The sequence below is a fragment of the Pseudorca crassidens genome, chromosome 2, assembly GCF_039906515.1.
Source record: "Pseudorca crassidens isolate mPseCra1 chromosome 2, mPseCra1.hap1, whole genome shotgun sequence".
NCBI classification, from domain to species: domain Eukaryota; kingdom Metazoa; phylum Chordata; class Mammalia; order Artiodactyla; family Delphinidae; genus Pseudorca; species Pseudorca crassidens.
The window spans coordinates 102182055-102196449 of NC_090297.1; the positions used below are offsets into that span (position 1 = coordinate 102182055).

The 14395-nt window shown below is 48.6% G+C and overlaps 1 protein-coding gene across 2 annotated transcripts in view; it reads left to right on the forward strand.

The window, feature by feature from the left end:
• The first annotated feature begins 787 nt into the window (after positions 1-787).
• Positions 788-14395, forward strand: part of ATP1A1 (ATPase Na+/K+ transporting subunit alpha 1) — a 33153-nt gene continuing 19545 nt past the window's right edge. The window contains exons 1-3 of one of the 2 annotated variants that reach the window (XM_067727394.1): positions 788-1080; positions 12647-12751; positions 13450-13509. In XM_067727394.1, coding sequence (XP_067583495.1) covers positions 1069-1080; positions 12647-12751; positions 13450-13509 — 177 coding nt within the window. In that variant the 5' untranslated portion in view covers positions 788-1068. Of the gene's footprint in view, positions 1081-1203; positions 1224-12646; positions 12752-13449; positions 13510-14395 lie in introns of those variants that run through there. The other variant, XM_067727395.1, reaches the window with a different exon arrangement.

Genomic DNA, 14395 nt, shown 5'->3' on the forward strand with positions numbered 1-14395 from the left:
CGCAAAATGAATCCTCAAACTGGAAAAGCAGCTTTCATTCACACAGTAGCGTGAATGAATTCACAGCAGGCCCTTTGGATTATCATTTGGGGGTCTTGAAGCAAAGGAGGGAGAAGGCACTTGGGACCTCCGGCAAGGCCAGCTCAGGCCCTGGGGGAATATGGATAACGGGGATACCAAGACCACGGGAGGCATTCGGGAGGGCACCAAGAGGCTGGTCGGGGAGGCCATCGCAGGTGGGCGCGGGGGCCTGGACTCCGCAGGGGGGGGCGCAGTCCCTCCTGCGGGCGCTGGCTGCAGGCACATCCGACCCCTCACCCCCATCCCGGTACTTCCCTTAATCCCAGAGGAGCTTCCCGATGCCCAGAAAGGCCCCTCCGCGCAAGGTTTCTGCCCCGGGTCCGCGGAGATTCGGGGACCCAGTTCCGTGGACGTCCCCGCACCCACCGAGGACCTTGCGTGCCCTCCAAAGCAGGCCCGTCACGCAGGGCGGCGGGAGGGGGGCGCGGGAGCTGCATGGCCGCCGAGTTCCCGCTGCCCAGCCAGCCGGCGCGCCCGGGAGTGGCGCGGCCGCGGCCTCCCGGGACGTGGGCACACGCGCCCCAGGGCCCGGCGCCCTCCTGCCGGGAGCCCGGACCGGCCGCAGCCGGCGCGGCCCCGGCCTGGGGGGTGGGGCTTGGGGCGGGGGCGGAGCCAGGCCCGCGGCCGGTGTCAGGTTGCTCCGGTAACGGTGACGTGTCGCGGCGTGGGCGGGGCTAGCACGCAGGTTGCATATTTTAGGAAGTGAGGAGGAGGCGCGGGCTTGAGCTGCGGCTGGGTCTGGGGCGCAGAGCTGCGGCGGGAGGAGGCGGACACGTGGCAGCAGCAGCGGTAGCAGCCCCGGCAGCGGCGGCAGAAAAGGCATCGGCCCGAGCCGCCGGCCGTCTTCCCTCCTTCCCGCCCCGCGGCAGCCCTTGCTCCCTTCTCTCCGCTCCCCCGGTCGCGCTTGCTCGGCCGGGAGCCGCTCTCTTCGTTTCTTTCTGATTCTCAAGCAACAGGACCCGGCGCGGGGCACAGACCACCGCCAGTATGGGGAAGGGGGTGAGTGTCCGGGGAGCCAGGGGAGGGGCACGGGGAGCCCTGGAGGGGAGGAGGAGGAAGAGGAGGAAGTCAGGAGGGCGACCACAGCCAGCGGGAGGCGGAGGAGGAGGAAGCGGCGGGGCGCGGAATGGGTTGGCAGAGCGGTGAGGCTTAAAAGACGACGCACTTTGGAAATGGAGGAAGCGCAGTAATGAGGGGCGGGCGGGGGAAGGGAGCGCTGGGGGGACGGAGGGCGGCAGCGCCGGGCAGCGCTCACACCCTGGAGAGGGGCTGCGGGCCCTCGAGTCCGAGCGCGCCCGGAGTCCGGGCTCCTGGAGGCGGCGCTCGGGAGCCGCGGGCCCAGGAGGAGGAGGGAGGACGGCTGCTGGGCGGCCCCGGCAAGGAGCGGGCCGCCGGCGGCATCCCCAACCCGCTCCTTCCCTCCCTCCCTCCCTCCCTCCGCCCGCCCTCACCTCGCGTCTCTCGCCTTCCTTTTTTTCTCCGCCTTTCTTGCCCCGAGGAAAGGCGTGCTCCTCCCCTTATCCTGGGGCGCTCTGCTCGGCCACTTCCCGGACTGCCGTTCCCGCCGCGGCTCCTGCCCGGCGCTGGGGGGCTTGCGACGCGGGGGCGGCCTTAGGGTCCCAGGCTCCTTCTGGAGGCTTCGGTCTTAGCCAGTTGCCCGCAGAGGCGGCCGCCCTCCCCTAAAGGAAAAAACTGGCTTCCCCTTACTGTGGAGCCGGTCGGGCAGGCTGGTGCCAGAAAGGGTGTGTCTTTGCCCTAGGATGGCCTTTAAGGTATACTTTTGAGAGCTTCAGTGGGCCCCTTTCCATAAACATGGGATGCGCCCGGGGCAGCTGGAGCAACTGGGATGGTTATCTTAATGGTGGGGAGGGTGTGTGTAGATTTTTTTGAGGGATGATCCAGGAAGGAGCACAGGCTGATCCACCAGGGTCTCCGGGTACTATAAACACGAAAAAGGACGGGAAGTCGGGGCAGTACGCAGTAGGAGTGCCGACCTGCGGAAGAGGGGTGTTCCCGAAGGAACGAGGGAGGTCCCCTGGGCAGGAGAGGCGAGCGCTGTGGGGATACCAGAACGACGGCTGGTTCCTGCATTTCTGTAACTTGGAGCTGTGATAACCCGTAGCCACGGCAAGAGACTGGGTGGCAGACCCCAACGGGGCCAAAGTCCAGTCGAGAAAAGTTTATGCAAAAGAAGTTGATGAGATAAAATGACCAGGTCAAGAGAATACTGGTAGGAGAGAATCCACTCCATTGTGTCCAGGGCTTGCTCAGTGCCTTGGCGGTTAGTAGGTCTTTGAAGGTTCTGAGGGCTCCTCGGTGTGCAGTGAGTGATGGGCGAAGAGGGACGGTGCATTCTTTGGGGACTCTAAATGGATTTTGAAGGAGGTCATTGAAAGGCTTGGACCTGGTCGAGAAAGTAAGGAGAGGTGGGAATGCACAACTGGCATCTTCTAAAAGCACAAAATGTGGAGGGCTGGCTCAGGTCAAGTAGCTGAAAAGAGCTGAGTGCCAGCCTCTGTACTTCCAGGATGAAAACTGGGTTAGTGGCCTGTGCTTGTACCACACTATCAAACCCTAAGTCATTCCAGTAAACAAGCTTTTTAAAGCTCATTTCTTTGTCTCTTTCCCCTCAAAAAAAAAGTTTATTTCTTGAGCCTCACATTACTGACTGGGGGGCTGTAGAGATCGTAGATATGTACCCGGGGCCTAGGAAGGTGAAGTGATTTGCTCAAGGTCAAATGGTTGGTTAGTGACACACCAGACGTTCCTGATTCGTGAACAGCCTGTGGTCTCCCAGCCTGAAAACTCACTCACTCCTTAACATTGCCTGATACGCAGAACTCTCAAGTTATTTTTCAGATGAAACTGGGTGTTTGTGAGGCTGGATTAATGGACCAGAGAGATGTTTGAATAACTAAGTTATGTCCATAGATCTATATGTCCCTTTCGTAACCACACACATGCACAGTGGTGGTAAAGAAAGCAACATACCTGGGTCGTGGAGGTTCAACCTAGATGTCTTATGGATTTTTAATAAAATGCCTAGTGGCTGGCAAACACAAAATTGAATTGTAACTGGTTAACACAGGCTGATATGCTGCTTATCTGCTGGGTTGTAGTTAGTATTTTGGGTACTCTGATAAATTAAACAAGGGGGGTGGTGTGTGTGTGTGGGGGGGTGATTCCCCTGGGATAAAGTTACCCCTTTGTCCCCAATGACTTACGGTGATAGTCCAAATGTTCAGAAGGATATTTTATGCTCAAATGTTGGGATTTTTCCACATGGGGATTAGAATGTGGGTGGAGTGGTGACTGAAGCCCTGCTGATAATTGGTTAACTAGGAAGCCAGTGCTGGCAGCTAATTTTTAAGGTCATTGTTAATTTCTTCCCCTCCCCTTCCCATTACTGTTGGGAGCCCAGGTTTTGGTGATATTTCAGGTGATTTTATTTCTCCTTAAAAATCGATCTCCTAAGCTTTTGGTAAAGAAATGGAAGAACAGCTCCTGCTGAATCATTCCTGGATGAAATAGGATTTTGTCCTTTTTTTCATACTGGGTGTTTTTGCCAGTCACTTGGCTTAAATCCACAGCTAGGCCTACCACCCACAATCCTTTAGCTCACCAAAGGTACGCAAGAAACTTTCTTTTTTCTCAAGTTTACAAAAAATGAGGGGAGGGGAGATGTCACCTGCTCCTTCACTGCAGTTCTCCATCGTTTGAACATTAACTTAGTTACCTAGAAAAGAAACCATGGTTTATGGGTAGTGATTTAAAGAGGAGCCTGGGAAAAGGTGCAGGTGAAGGTTGCACAAGGGATACAGATGTCAGCAGAAATCCTGGTTGTACGGTAGCACTATCAGCTGCCCTTTGGGAGCTCAGCTTGAAAGTGTGACTAAATTCCCTCTGGCTGCTATAAAGCTAGTACTTTAGACTGAAAACATCGCACGGCAGAGTCCTCAGAGTGGAAGGTTGCCCAGGCCTGGCCCGAGCAAGTGGAGTGGTTACGGGAGGAACTGGTTAACTAGCCCTAGGGACAGAGAAGAAGGTTGGGGATGCATCACACCGTTTGCCCCTGTCAAGTGTTCAGTGTATAAGTGACGAACAGCCCCCACCCCCCTCGCCTTTCTGTACCCTGCTCTGAGGGTGTATTCTCTTTGGGTAACTTACTGTTTGTTAATTTGTAGTTTTCTCTGCCAGGAAGTTTGTAACACTCTGGTGACTCACCTTTGGGTGGGAGGGTAGGAAAGGGGGAGGTCTGCATCATAAGTCTGAGGAGATTGAGAGTAGGCTAAGCCTGACAACCCCCGTCCCCAAAAGGGGGCGAGGAATTTTTTAAAATCCAGTAAAATGTTTATTTAGGGGAGGAATAAAACTTAAAATATCCAGACCCCTGGAAGTGTTATTCCTAAATTGCACTTAAAAAAAGTGAATTCGGGCTTCCCTGGTGGCTCAGTGGTTCAGAGTCTGCCTGCCGATGCAGGGGACACGGGTTCGCGTCCCGGTCCGGGAAGATCCCACATGCCGCGGAGCAGCTGGGCCCGTGAGCCATGGCCGCTGAGCCTGCGCGTCCGGAGCACGGGAGAGGCCGCAACAGTGAGAGGCCCGCGTACCGCAAAAAAAAAAAAGTGAATTCAACATTATAAAGCCCAATAGACTGGGTACCCATCCATTCTCCATCCCAGAACCCTTCTAAAGCATTGTTTTCTGATTATTTTAGCAACAAATGAACAGATAAGTGACTTTCTGTTCAGTCAGGCTATGTTCCTTTTTTTGGGAGGTTGCATTGGGTCTTCGTTGCTGCGCGCAGGCTTTCTCTAGTTGCGGCGAGTGGGGGCTACTCTTTGTTGCAGTGCGTGGGCTTCTCACTGCAGTGGCTTCTCTTGTGGAGCACGGGCTCTAGGCATGCGGGCTTCAGTAGTTGTGGCGCACAGGCTCAGTAGTTGTGGCTCGCGGGCTCTATAGAGCACAGGCTCAGTTGTTGTGGTGCATGGGGCTTAGTTGCTCCGTGGCATGTGGGATCTTCCCGGACCAGGGCTTGAACCCGTGTCCCCAGGCGGATTCTTAACTCCTGCGCCACCAGCGAAGTCCAGGCTATGTTCTTTCACATAGCATATCCAAACTTAAGAGTGAAAGAGGCTTTAAGGAAAATAGTTTTCGAAGGATTTTGTATGGAAAAGTAAGTAAAATTAGTTTCTTTATTTAAAACAAAGTTTTTTAAAGCCCTGAAGTGTCAGTTTCTCATCTGGCCCTTAGGTAGAGTACTCACCCAAGTGAAAGTAACCTGTGTTCCGTTTAGAGAGGGTACAGGGGAAGTGTGAGCGGCAGCTGTTGTTGGGATTTTAAAGCATTTGGCGTTGAGAGATCTAATCTTTATAAACTATGGGTTTTTGCTGTTCGTCAGTCTTAAGTCTTTTCAAAACTAGAAAATGATTTTTCTTTCAGCTGAAAAAAAACTACTGAAGATTGAAAAGAATGGGAAATATTGAATACTATGAATTACCCTCCAAAGGGAAGCTGAGGGGAAGTGTCATTGGACACTGCTGGGATGCTATTAACGGCATCTTCGAGTTCTCGTTTACTTTCACTTTCCAAGTAAAAGGCATTTTTAGAGTCTTGGTCAAAGTCTTGTGAAATGAAATGGGCTTTTCAGCCCTCTGTGAGGGACAGGAGGGTGAACATTTGTGCTGTGGTACCTTCTTCTAGACGCCCAGGGCGCTCTGCCAGCCAGCAGGCCAGAAGAAGAAACACGAGTGTCAGATCAGATGGGCTCACAGTAATCAGAGTTGCTGCTTTTGGCCAGCAAAGCACTGGGCAGAATGTTTCTCCATCCCTGCCAGAGCTGTCCAATTTTGGATTCCGCTGAAATTACGTGTCCAGTAAGTGATAATGTGAAGGACAGAGAATTTTAAAATCCACTACTTTTTTTAAAACTCTCCTTCGTTTATATATTTTTGGAAAAGGAGCCATAACCAAGTCAGGTCTGAACTTTCTCACGTTGCTATGAATCGAATGTGTGTGAGAGGAAGTGTGTTCTTTGGCTGTAGTCATAGAGAGACTGTTCTTTGCCTATGAGTCACCTCCTTAGTTGTGTTTAAATCTGTCGTCAGGAATCCACAAGCAGTTCTTCACATTTATTTGACTAATGTTTCAGATAGCAGATTCTGTCAGTGAGAATAGAAGCACCCCACTCTACCCCCCAACCCACCCTGCAGTTTTTCTCTCTGGTTTCATTTGGATCCTGAGCCAAGGGGATTTTGGCCAGTGGGCCCCATTCCTTAGTTCCTTTGTGACTTTACAGTGGATTATATCTGAGCATTAATTATCTCTGTACCTGGTTTTATTCCAACCCTGTCCAGTAACGGCTGGTAGACGTTTTTGGTTGGTGATCTGAAAAGTTGACCCTTGATGGCTTGTGTTTTTGTCTTTGGGACCTGGATTGTTTGGGGGCCTGATGATCAGCGTGTTATGGTTTTGTGGATCGTTGACACTTAGTGCTTGGTTTATCCTGCCGGTTTGTCATCGTGGTGAGGGCAGGGCCTCACGCACTTGGGGTGTTATCTTCTGGTGTTCTTCCTTTATCCTCCACATGATGCTTAGATGCTTGCTAAGGTGCCATGTTGGTTTTATTGGTTTCAACTCAGGTGGCATTTCTCTAGTGACCCACCAGACGTTCCTGATTCGTGAGCAGCCGGTGGTCTCCCAGCCTGAACACTCACTCACTCCCTAACATTGTGTGATACGCAGAACTCTCAAGTTATTTCTTGAGAGTTCTATTTCCCTATTTCTCTAGGGCCTGTCACTGCCTTTGTCCTCTTCAGCCCAGCAGCTGTTTTACTTCCCACCCTAGGCTTCAAGGTACCAGTTGAGGAGTGATCAGGACTTACTGGAAATTGATTCAGTCCCCTTTTAATGCTTGTGCTGGTTATTAAGCCAGGGTCTCTCAAACCAACAACTTCTTTTGAGTAGCACCAGCTAAAGAGTGGCCTGACAAAATGAAAAAAGGCATGAGGAGGGCAGCAAATGGGTGGAAACAGGCAGAACATTTTAACTCTTCATTACCCAGGTACCTAATGTAGAGGTAGAAAACCCCATTGAAAAAACAAGTTTTTTTAATTTTAGTTAACTGAAAAAGCACATTTTTAAAGAGGTCATAAATCTAAAGTATATTGATTATTTAGATGTTTAGAATGGTTTTTTTTTTTGGTACGCGGGCCTCTCACTGTTGTGGCCTCTCCCGTTGCGGAGCACAGGCTCCAGACGCGCAGGCTCAGCGGCCATGGCTCACGGGCCCAGCCGCTCCGCAGCATGTGGGATCTTCCCGGACCGGGGCACGAACCCGTGTCCCCTGCATCGGCAGGCGGACTCTCAACCACTGAGCCACCAGGGAAGCCCCATAGAATCGTTTTGAATGATCATGGATGTATACTAACTATTGCAGGTAGGGTGGACTGGCAGTCTCGTTGAAATTTCACATGCAGGCAGATTGGGGAGGAAGGTTAAGTCTTGTTCATTTTGGGCTGAGGGAACCCGCTGGCTAGAACTGGAGCTGTTTTCTTTGCCCCCTGCTGGCTGATGGGCTGCAGCCCAAGTTTGGAGGGACTGAGCTGGGCTCACAAAGAGACCCACTGCTTTGGCCTGGCTACTTGATATTCCCCACCTCGCAGCAGGTTTAGGTGAGTGAGAGAAGGACTGTGAAGGCCAGGTGTCCCTCGGATCACGTCCTCTTCCTTCTCTGCCCTAAACGCTGCTCTGGGCTGCAGAGCCCTGCAGTGCCATCCTCTTTCAGCCCCAGCCGTCTCCACCCTCAGCTCCCTGGATGGAAAATCCTTGTGCATAAACTAAACTACTTAATCATTTAGGAGCCATCGGAGGTGTGAGGAACTGCGATTGGTCATGTCTTATATCTTTATAAGTTTCAATTGACGATGAAATAAAAAATGCCCCAAATGAGGTGTTTTTTTTTAAAATTCATAAAGACTTTTCATAGTAAGTGACGAGTGGCAGTGATTTACATGTTCATTAAAACCAAGTTATAATAACCTTTGTGTAGTGCCTTGCAGAGTACCTTCACATACACATTTGTATTTGATAATGATTAATCATATATCATCCCGGGGAGACTGGAAAGCCTACCCGCGCCCCCCTTTTTACATAAAGGAAGGATGTAGCCCAGACTAGGCAGTGCCTCTAGGTAACCAGTGAGGATCGGAGACCATCCCTCCAACTTCCTGCTAAGGTGGAATTTGCCAAATTGGGTTCAGAGGTATCCTTTCTACAACCCTCTTGGCCAGCTTTGAAATGCGCTGCATTTGGGGCAATTACTTTTACCCTCCTCTGGCCCCTCTTGCTAGTCCACAGCTTTGTCAGTTTTGGAAACAGTGCTGTTTTTAGGTGTTTTGTCTTTGGCTTTGATGGCAGCCCCTTGATTCATCTATCAGAATGCCTCTCTAGAGTCTTTAGTAGTTACACCGAGTGTTATTCCCATTTTAGGCAACGAGGAACCTGAGGCTGACTGTTCAGTGTCGTGTAGCTGGCACATGGCAGAGCTAGAGTGACTTGGGACTGACTTAAAAGTACCATCCATAGTCCTGTCCAAAGGGTGTGGACATCTCTGCTTCCAGGTACCCTCCAGACTTTATCAGCAGCAGTTTCGGAAGTCTGAAGACCTCTGACCTCCCGGCTGGCCACAGGGCATTGTGCTGATGTGGTGGGAGCCGTGGCCAGACATCACACTGCACAGTTGAGAAAGCCTCTAAGGCCTGATGGGGGCCGGTTGAGATGGGTCCGAAGGCCTCGGGGCAGCTTCAGCTGACGAAGACGTCAGGTGACTCACGTCCAGGATGGAAACTTGTCTCCTAAACTCATTGCACCTTCTTTGTGCGCCTTTGTAAAAATTTTTGGGATGTTTCTCTGCACCTGTCATATCCGCTTCCCACGCCACCCCCTTTAAATTGTTAATTACTGAAGAAGAGGAAGGAGCATCTCCAGCCCTAGCAGGCCTTGCTCATTGTAAGGATTTGGTCTGTGTTTTTAAAAAAGTGAACGTTGGGGCCTCAGCCCTGGTGGCTGAGGGTGGGTACCTTCCCAGCGTTGCACACCAGCCCCACTCTGTGCGTAAATTCACAGACAGACGTGAATGGATGACAACAGAAAATAGTGTTAGAATGGTGGGAATCAGCAATTTTGCACAGGAAGCTTTGGGAGATGTTTACTGACTGTAGTCTCCCTGAAGCTGGGACAGAATTGAACAAATGAGGAGTTTGGTGCTTTGCAAAGTGAAAAAGCTGCTAGTGAACTCTCTTCTCCTCTATCAGGAGAAGTAACTGAAATTAATGAAGCTTTTGCAGAAAATCCAGGGCTTGTCAGCAGATCTTGTTATGAAGATGGTTGGCTGATCAAGGTGACACTCAGTAACCCTTCAGAACTAGATGAACTAATGAGTGAAGAAGCATCTGAGAAATGCATAAAATCCATTGAGGAGTGAAAATGGAACCCCTAAAGAAACTAGTTTGAAACAACTAAAAAAAATAATAATAATAAACAAGCGCACCTTGCTCCAGGTTTCAACCTTGGTTCCTCCTGTGAAGAATTTTCTCACTCCGTCTCCTGAGCACCCTTGCCCTCTACCCAGATCAACTGGTGGCAAAACTCATAGTGAACCGTTGAGAGGATGAAATCCCCAGGAAGCACAGGGTGAAGTAATGACACTTTATTTTAGGCTGTGTCACACTGGGCAAGCCCCTGCCCTTGTTGTGACCTCCCACTTCCTAAATTAGAAAGGGATAAACAAATGTTCACAAGTGGCCCTTTTGGGGGGGTGGTATGACAGTGGCCTTGAGCCTCCATTGTGTACCCTTCCCCTTTCTCAGAGACCGCACAGTGGTGCCCAAGGGTGCTGTTGCAGGGAGCCCGGTCACTGCCTGTCTTCCGTGGAGGAAGGAGAACTGACCTGCATTTCCTAATGGAAACAGTGGGAATTGTGTGCCCATTGCCCAGAGGAGTGGGCAGGTCATCGCAGTAGATGCGGGAGACCATATTATCATTCCCCTTTTCATGACCTTTGTTTTTCCCAAATGCTTTTAAAAGAAATAATAAAGAAAATGCTGTCTACCCAATTTTAGGTTGTTCCCTGTCCTACCCTGCACCACTGCACCCCACCCCAAACACACACACACAGATTTTTTTTCTGCTTTGAAACTAGTATTTGAGATTGGTAGGGACTCGAGTAATATTTGGTTCCCATCAAGATAAGCTAGTAGTATTGTTTTACTTGTAGGGAAGCACTGAATTGCATAAGCTGCCTGGTCTTCTGGACATTGCCTAGTGAAACAATTAAAACTTGAAGGAGAAGAAATATCGCTTGTTAGCACTTGTCCTGTCTCTTTCACAGATATCCTGTTTTAAACCACCACCCCTTATATGCCATGAAGGGATGAAGAATGGGGAGGGTTATTAGGGAATCTTGATTTCCAGCTACCTTAACCACTGATAACTGAGAAGCTTCAGGCAGGAGATCTGTTTTGTAAATGGGGATAAAACTCTGGAACATGTCCAAGGTCTAGCTGCTCCAATAATTCTCTCCCCCTCTTTTGGAGTGGAAAATATTGAAAGTCGGAGAATAACCAAAGCCTACAGATGGTGAGGCAGAGGGCTTTTAACTCTGATTTTCATATCTTGAAGTTAGATATGTTTTAATGATACTCAACTTGCTCAATGAGAATTTGTGAACTGGATTTAAGAAATCAATACAGACGGGCCATGTGAGTCTTTTAGAGATCCCTAGTCAATGTCTTTGACGTGCTTCCTTATTAAATATATGAAGGAAGTATTGTGCTTCCTTATTAAATATATGAAGGAAGTCCCACTTTAGTTCCTCTCTGGTGGGAGCCCCGTCCTTTGTTTTGTTTGTCTGTTTGCTTCCAGTGTGTGTGATGATGTTTCATTTTAACTCTGGCCCCAGAGCTCTCCCAGAGAGGCTCTCAGCAACGTGTGGTTGCTGTGTAGTGGAGAGAATGTGGAGAATGTTGACTATCTTTAGACTTGCTTCATTCTTAACAGATAAGATACAGAAACTAAAGAACACTCTGAAAGAGTTAATGGGCAGGGAACACTGTAAATGTGACCACACAAGTTGAGCAACGTGAATACTGTACATGTCTCTGTGTTTTGGCAACACTAACTAACCTGGGGCCAGGACCTCTTTAGAGTCTTAAGAAGGTATTTTCAAATTCAAGTGAATATTGTATTTATTTGCAACCATATCAGCTATGACTGAAAGACACCTATATGCTTTGATTTTTTTAAATTTATTTTATATTCAGCACAGTACAATTTTAATCTAGACAGTGTTTCTACTTGTTGCTTTAGTAGCTGGTGAGGCACTCCTGAAAATCAGAAATGATTAAGGGAGAGCCACAAATGAATACAGACAGCACCGCATAGCATCCATTGTAAGAAAATTGCTACTATAACTGCCTTTCTTTGCCCTTCTTAGGTGATATTATCAGTTTGTGGGCTGGGGGCCTCTGGAGTGAGGGGCGCCTTCTCTCCAGGGACTACTAGCCTTGGGAGCACCAAGTTCAGGCTTTGTGTAGCTGAGCTCAGGCGTTTTCAACAGGAGGTGGGGGAGTGGAACAATCTAAATTTAAACTGTGGAATCAACGTTTTCTCTAAAAACTGTTCCAGTTTTCAAGAGGCGTAGGTGGATCCTGCGAACTGTGAGATAATGCACATGCTTTTCCTACATCCTGGTTGTGTCAAAATATTTCCAGGGACTTGCATTTGGGGGTTTTATTCTCGGGCTGCAGATTGGGGTGGGGACTCCCTTTTTCTGTCTTTCACTTGAAGAATTTGAAGGATCCTTGGGCTGACTTTTTTTAATAAGATGAAAAGGTCAGTGCTCTTAAGGCAAACCCTAAAGATATTTAAAGTTGATCCGAAATGAATTCTTTGCAAAGATAAGAATTTAAACGTCATAGTAAAAGTCATTCGCATTTAGGTGTGTGTATCAGTTAATCCTCTCAAACCTCTAAGGAGGTAGGCGCCATTAGCTCCATTCTAGGGAAGAGAACAGAAGAATTTCAGAATTAGTGACTTGCCCAAGGACACACAGCTATTAAGTGGTGGAGCCCAGGGTATGAACCTGGATTCAGAATCCAAGTGCATAAGTACTATACTGTACTCTAAGTTAGTGATGTGAAGATAGTTTCATTCTTTCAGTGGGGAAGATGGAGGGCCATGGCATGGAAGTGACAGCACAGCCCTCTCCCCCCATTTACCCCAAATGGAAGCAACTGGCAGGGCCACTCTGAGGCCTGACAGGACTTTCCCATTGGTCTTAATGCCCTAGGGTGCAGATGGCCTGACCTGAGCTAATGATGGCAGTATTAATCCTAGACTGCTGTTGAGTATGCAGCCTTAGAACATGTATTTCCATGGATATTAGCCCAGTGACTCTTCAAAATGATGTCTCTCCTAAAACTGCTGAAGATCCTTTCTCCACAATCTTGAGTTTCGAAATGCTGTTCTGAATTCACAACCACACGTTTCCCACATTCCTCTGTAGGTTGGACGTGATAAATATGAACCCGCAGCTGTTTCAGAGCATGGCGACAAAAAGAAGGCCAAGAAAGAGAGGGATATGGATGAGCTGAAGAAGGAAGTTTCCATGGTAAAGTACTAGGAGGAAGGCTGCTCTTTGTTCGTCTTAAAAATTAATTGTGTCTTACCTCCTTTGAGTGTTATGGTACCCCTCCCCCCAGTCATCCTTCAGTCAGAGACTTGCTTCATTTTCAAAGTAAAGAGATTACAGCAGATGTACAGATTTTACTGAATTGTAGACGTTGCTATGGAAAAATTTCATTATAAAAGCCGTTAGAGGGTTGGACAAGTTACTCAACACTCCGGCATAACCAAAGGTCCACAGAGGAACTGTGGATGATATTATCGTGGGCCTTTGCTTTTGTGTTTCTGCATCATACTGAACACGGAGAACTTCCAACCTCTGCAGGCCGCGGAGGCGTCCACAGATGCGACCTGTCTATAATCTGCCTTGTCATCAGAGAAGGTAGATGAGGTCTCGTAGGTCTCTAAGACTGTTGGGTTTCTCTGACGACAGGTGGCAGACAGTCGGGCTGCCATCACACAGCTTGGGCCATTCTCCAGTGAAGACTATTCAGTAGGCAGCTGTATGGTTGCCAAGCCATTGGGCAGCAATGGTGGAAGTGTACTAACTTGTGCACTGAAGAAAAACTTGTCTTCTGAGCCTAATGATAGTGAGGAGTGATGATATTGATGCGTTTTAAAATCTTTTTGTTTGTTTGTTTTAATGGTACAGTGATTAATTCTTTTCCTTCTGTTTTCTCTTAGGATGACCATAAACTTAGCCTTGATGAGCTTCATCGCAAATACGGAACGGACTTGAGCCGAGTATGTTCTAATTGGTTGTATAGAATCCTGCTTTTGCCTATCCCGTTTTCCCCAGTATCACAGGCCTAACCTTAGGGACTCAAGGAGAACAAGGACAGCCACCATCTGAGTGTCTGCTACATGACGTGCACAAAGCTTGGGCCCCTTTTTTGTTGTTGTTACAACATTGCTTCTGTTTTACGTTTTGGTTTTTTGGCTGCGAGGCATGTAGGATCTTAGCTCTCTGACCAGAGCTCAAACCCATACCCCCTGCATTGGAAGACCAAGTCTTAACCACTGGACCACCAGGGAAGTCCCAGGACCGGGGCTCTTATATGCTGTTTACTATTTTGTTTCCCCTGAAACTTTTTGGAAGTGCATGTTACTTTCCGCATCTTATAGCAGGTGACAGCCACTAGGTGGGAGTCCCAGGATTTGAAACTGAAAAGCTCCAAAGCCATGCTCATCCCCTGACCTTGTGATTACACATCTTCTCTTTACTCTTCTACATTTGTGAAATTGAGTTATTTCAACTAGTTGAATCTTGAACGATTCAGATTGTTGCACTTTTATCAGCTAGCTCATTGCTGTTTGTGAGAGCCTTTGGTTTATTCTATCATTTATTTGAAACTTGTTTTTTGAACAGCTCAAAGAAACCTTTAAATAAAGTATGTATTGTGTATCCTTGTTATCGAGGGGATTTTGATATTAACTTTGCCACAGACAATATAAAAGTAAACAGTCAGGCGCAGGGGTGGAGTTTGTTATTTTCTAGACAATCACTAGAAAGTCTGAGGAATGACTAGAGCGCCAGCTAATATGTAGCTATTGTTTCAATAAATTATCAAGAAGTTCTGAGAAGTCTGGGGGCCTTAAGCTCTGAGAGGAGGCCTCACTCTAAGACCCA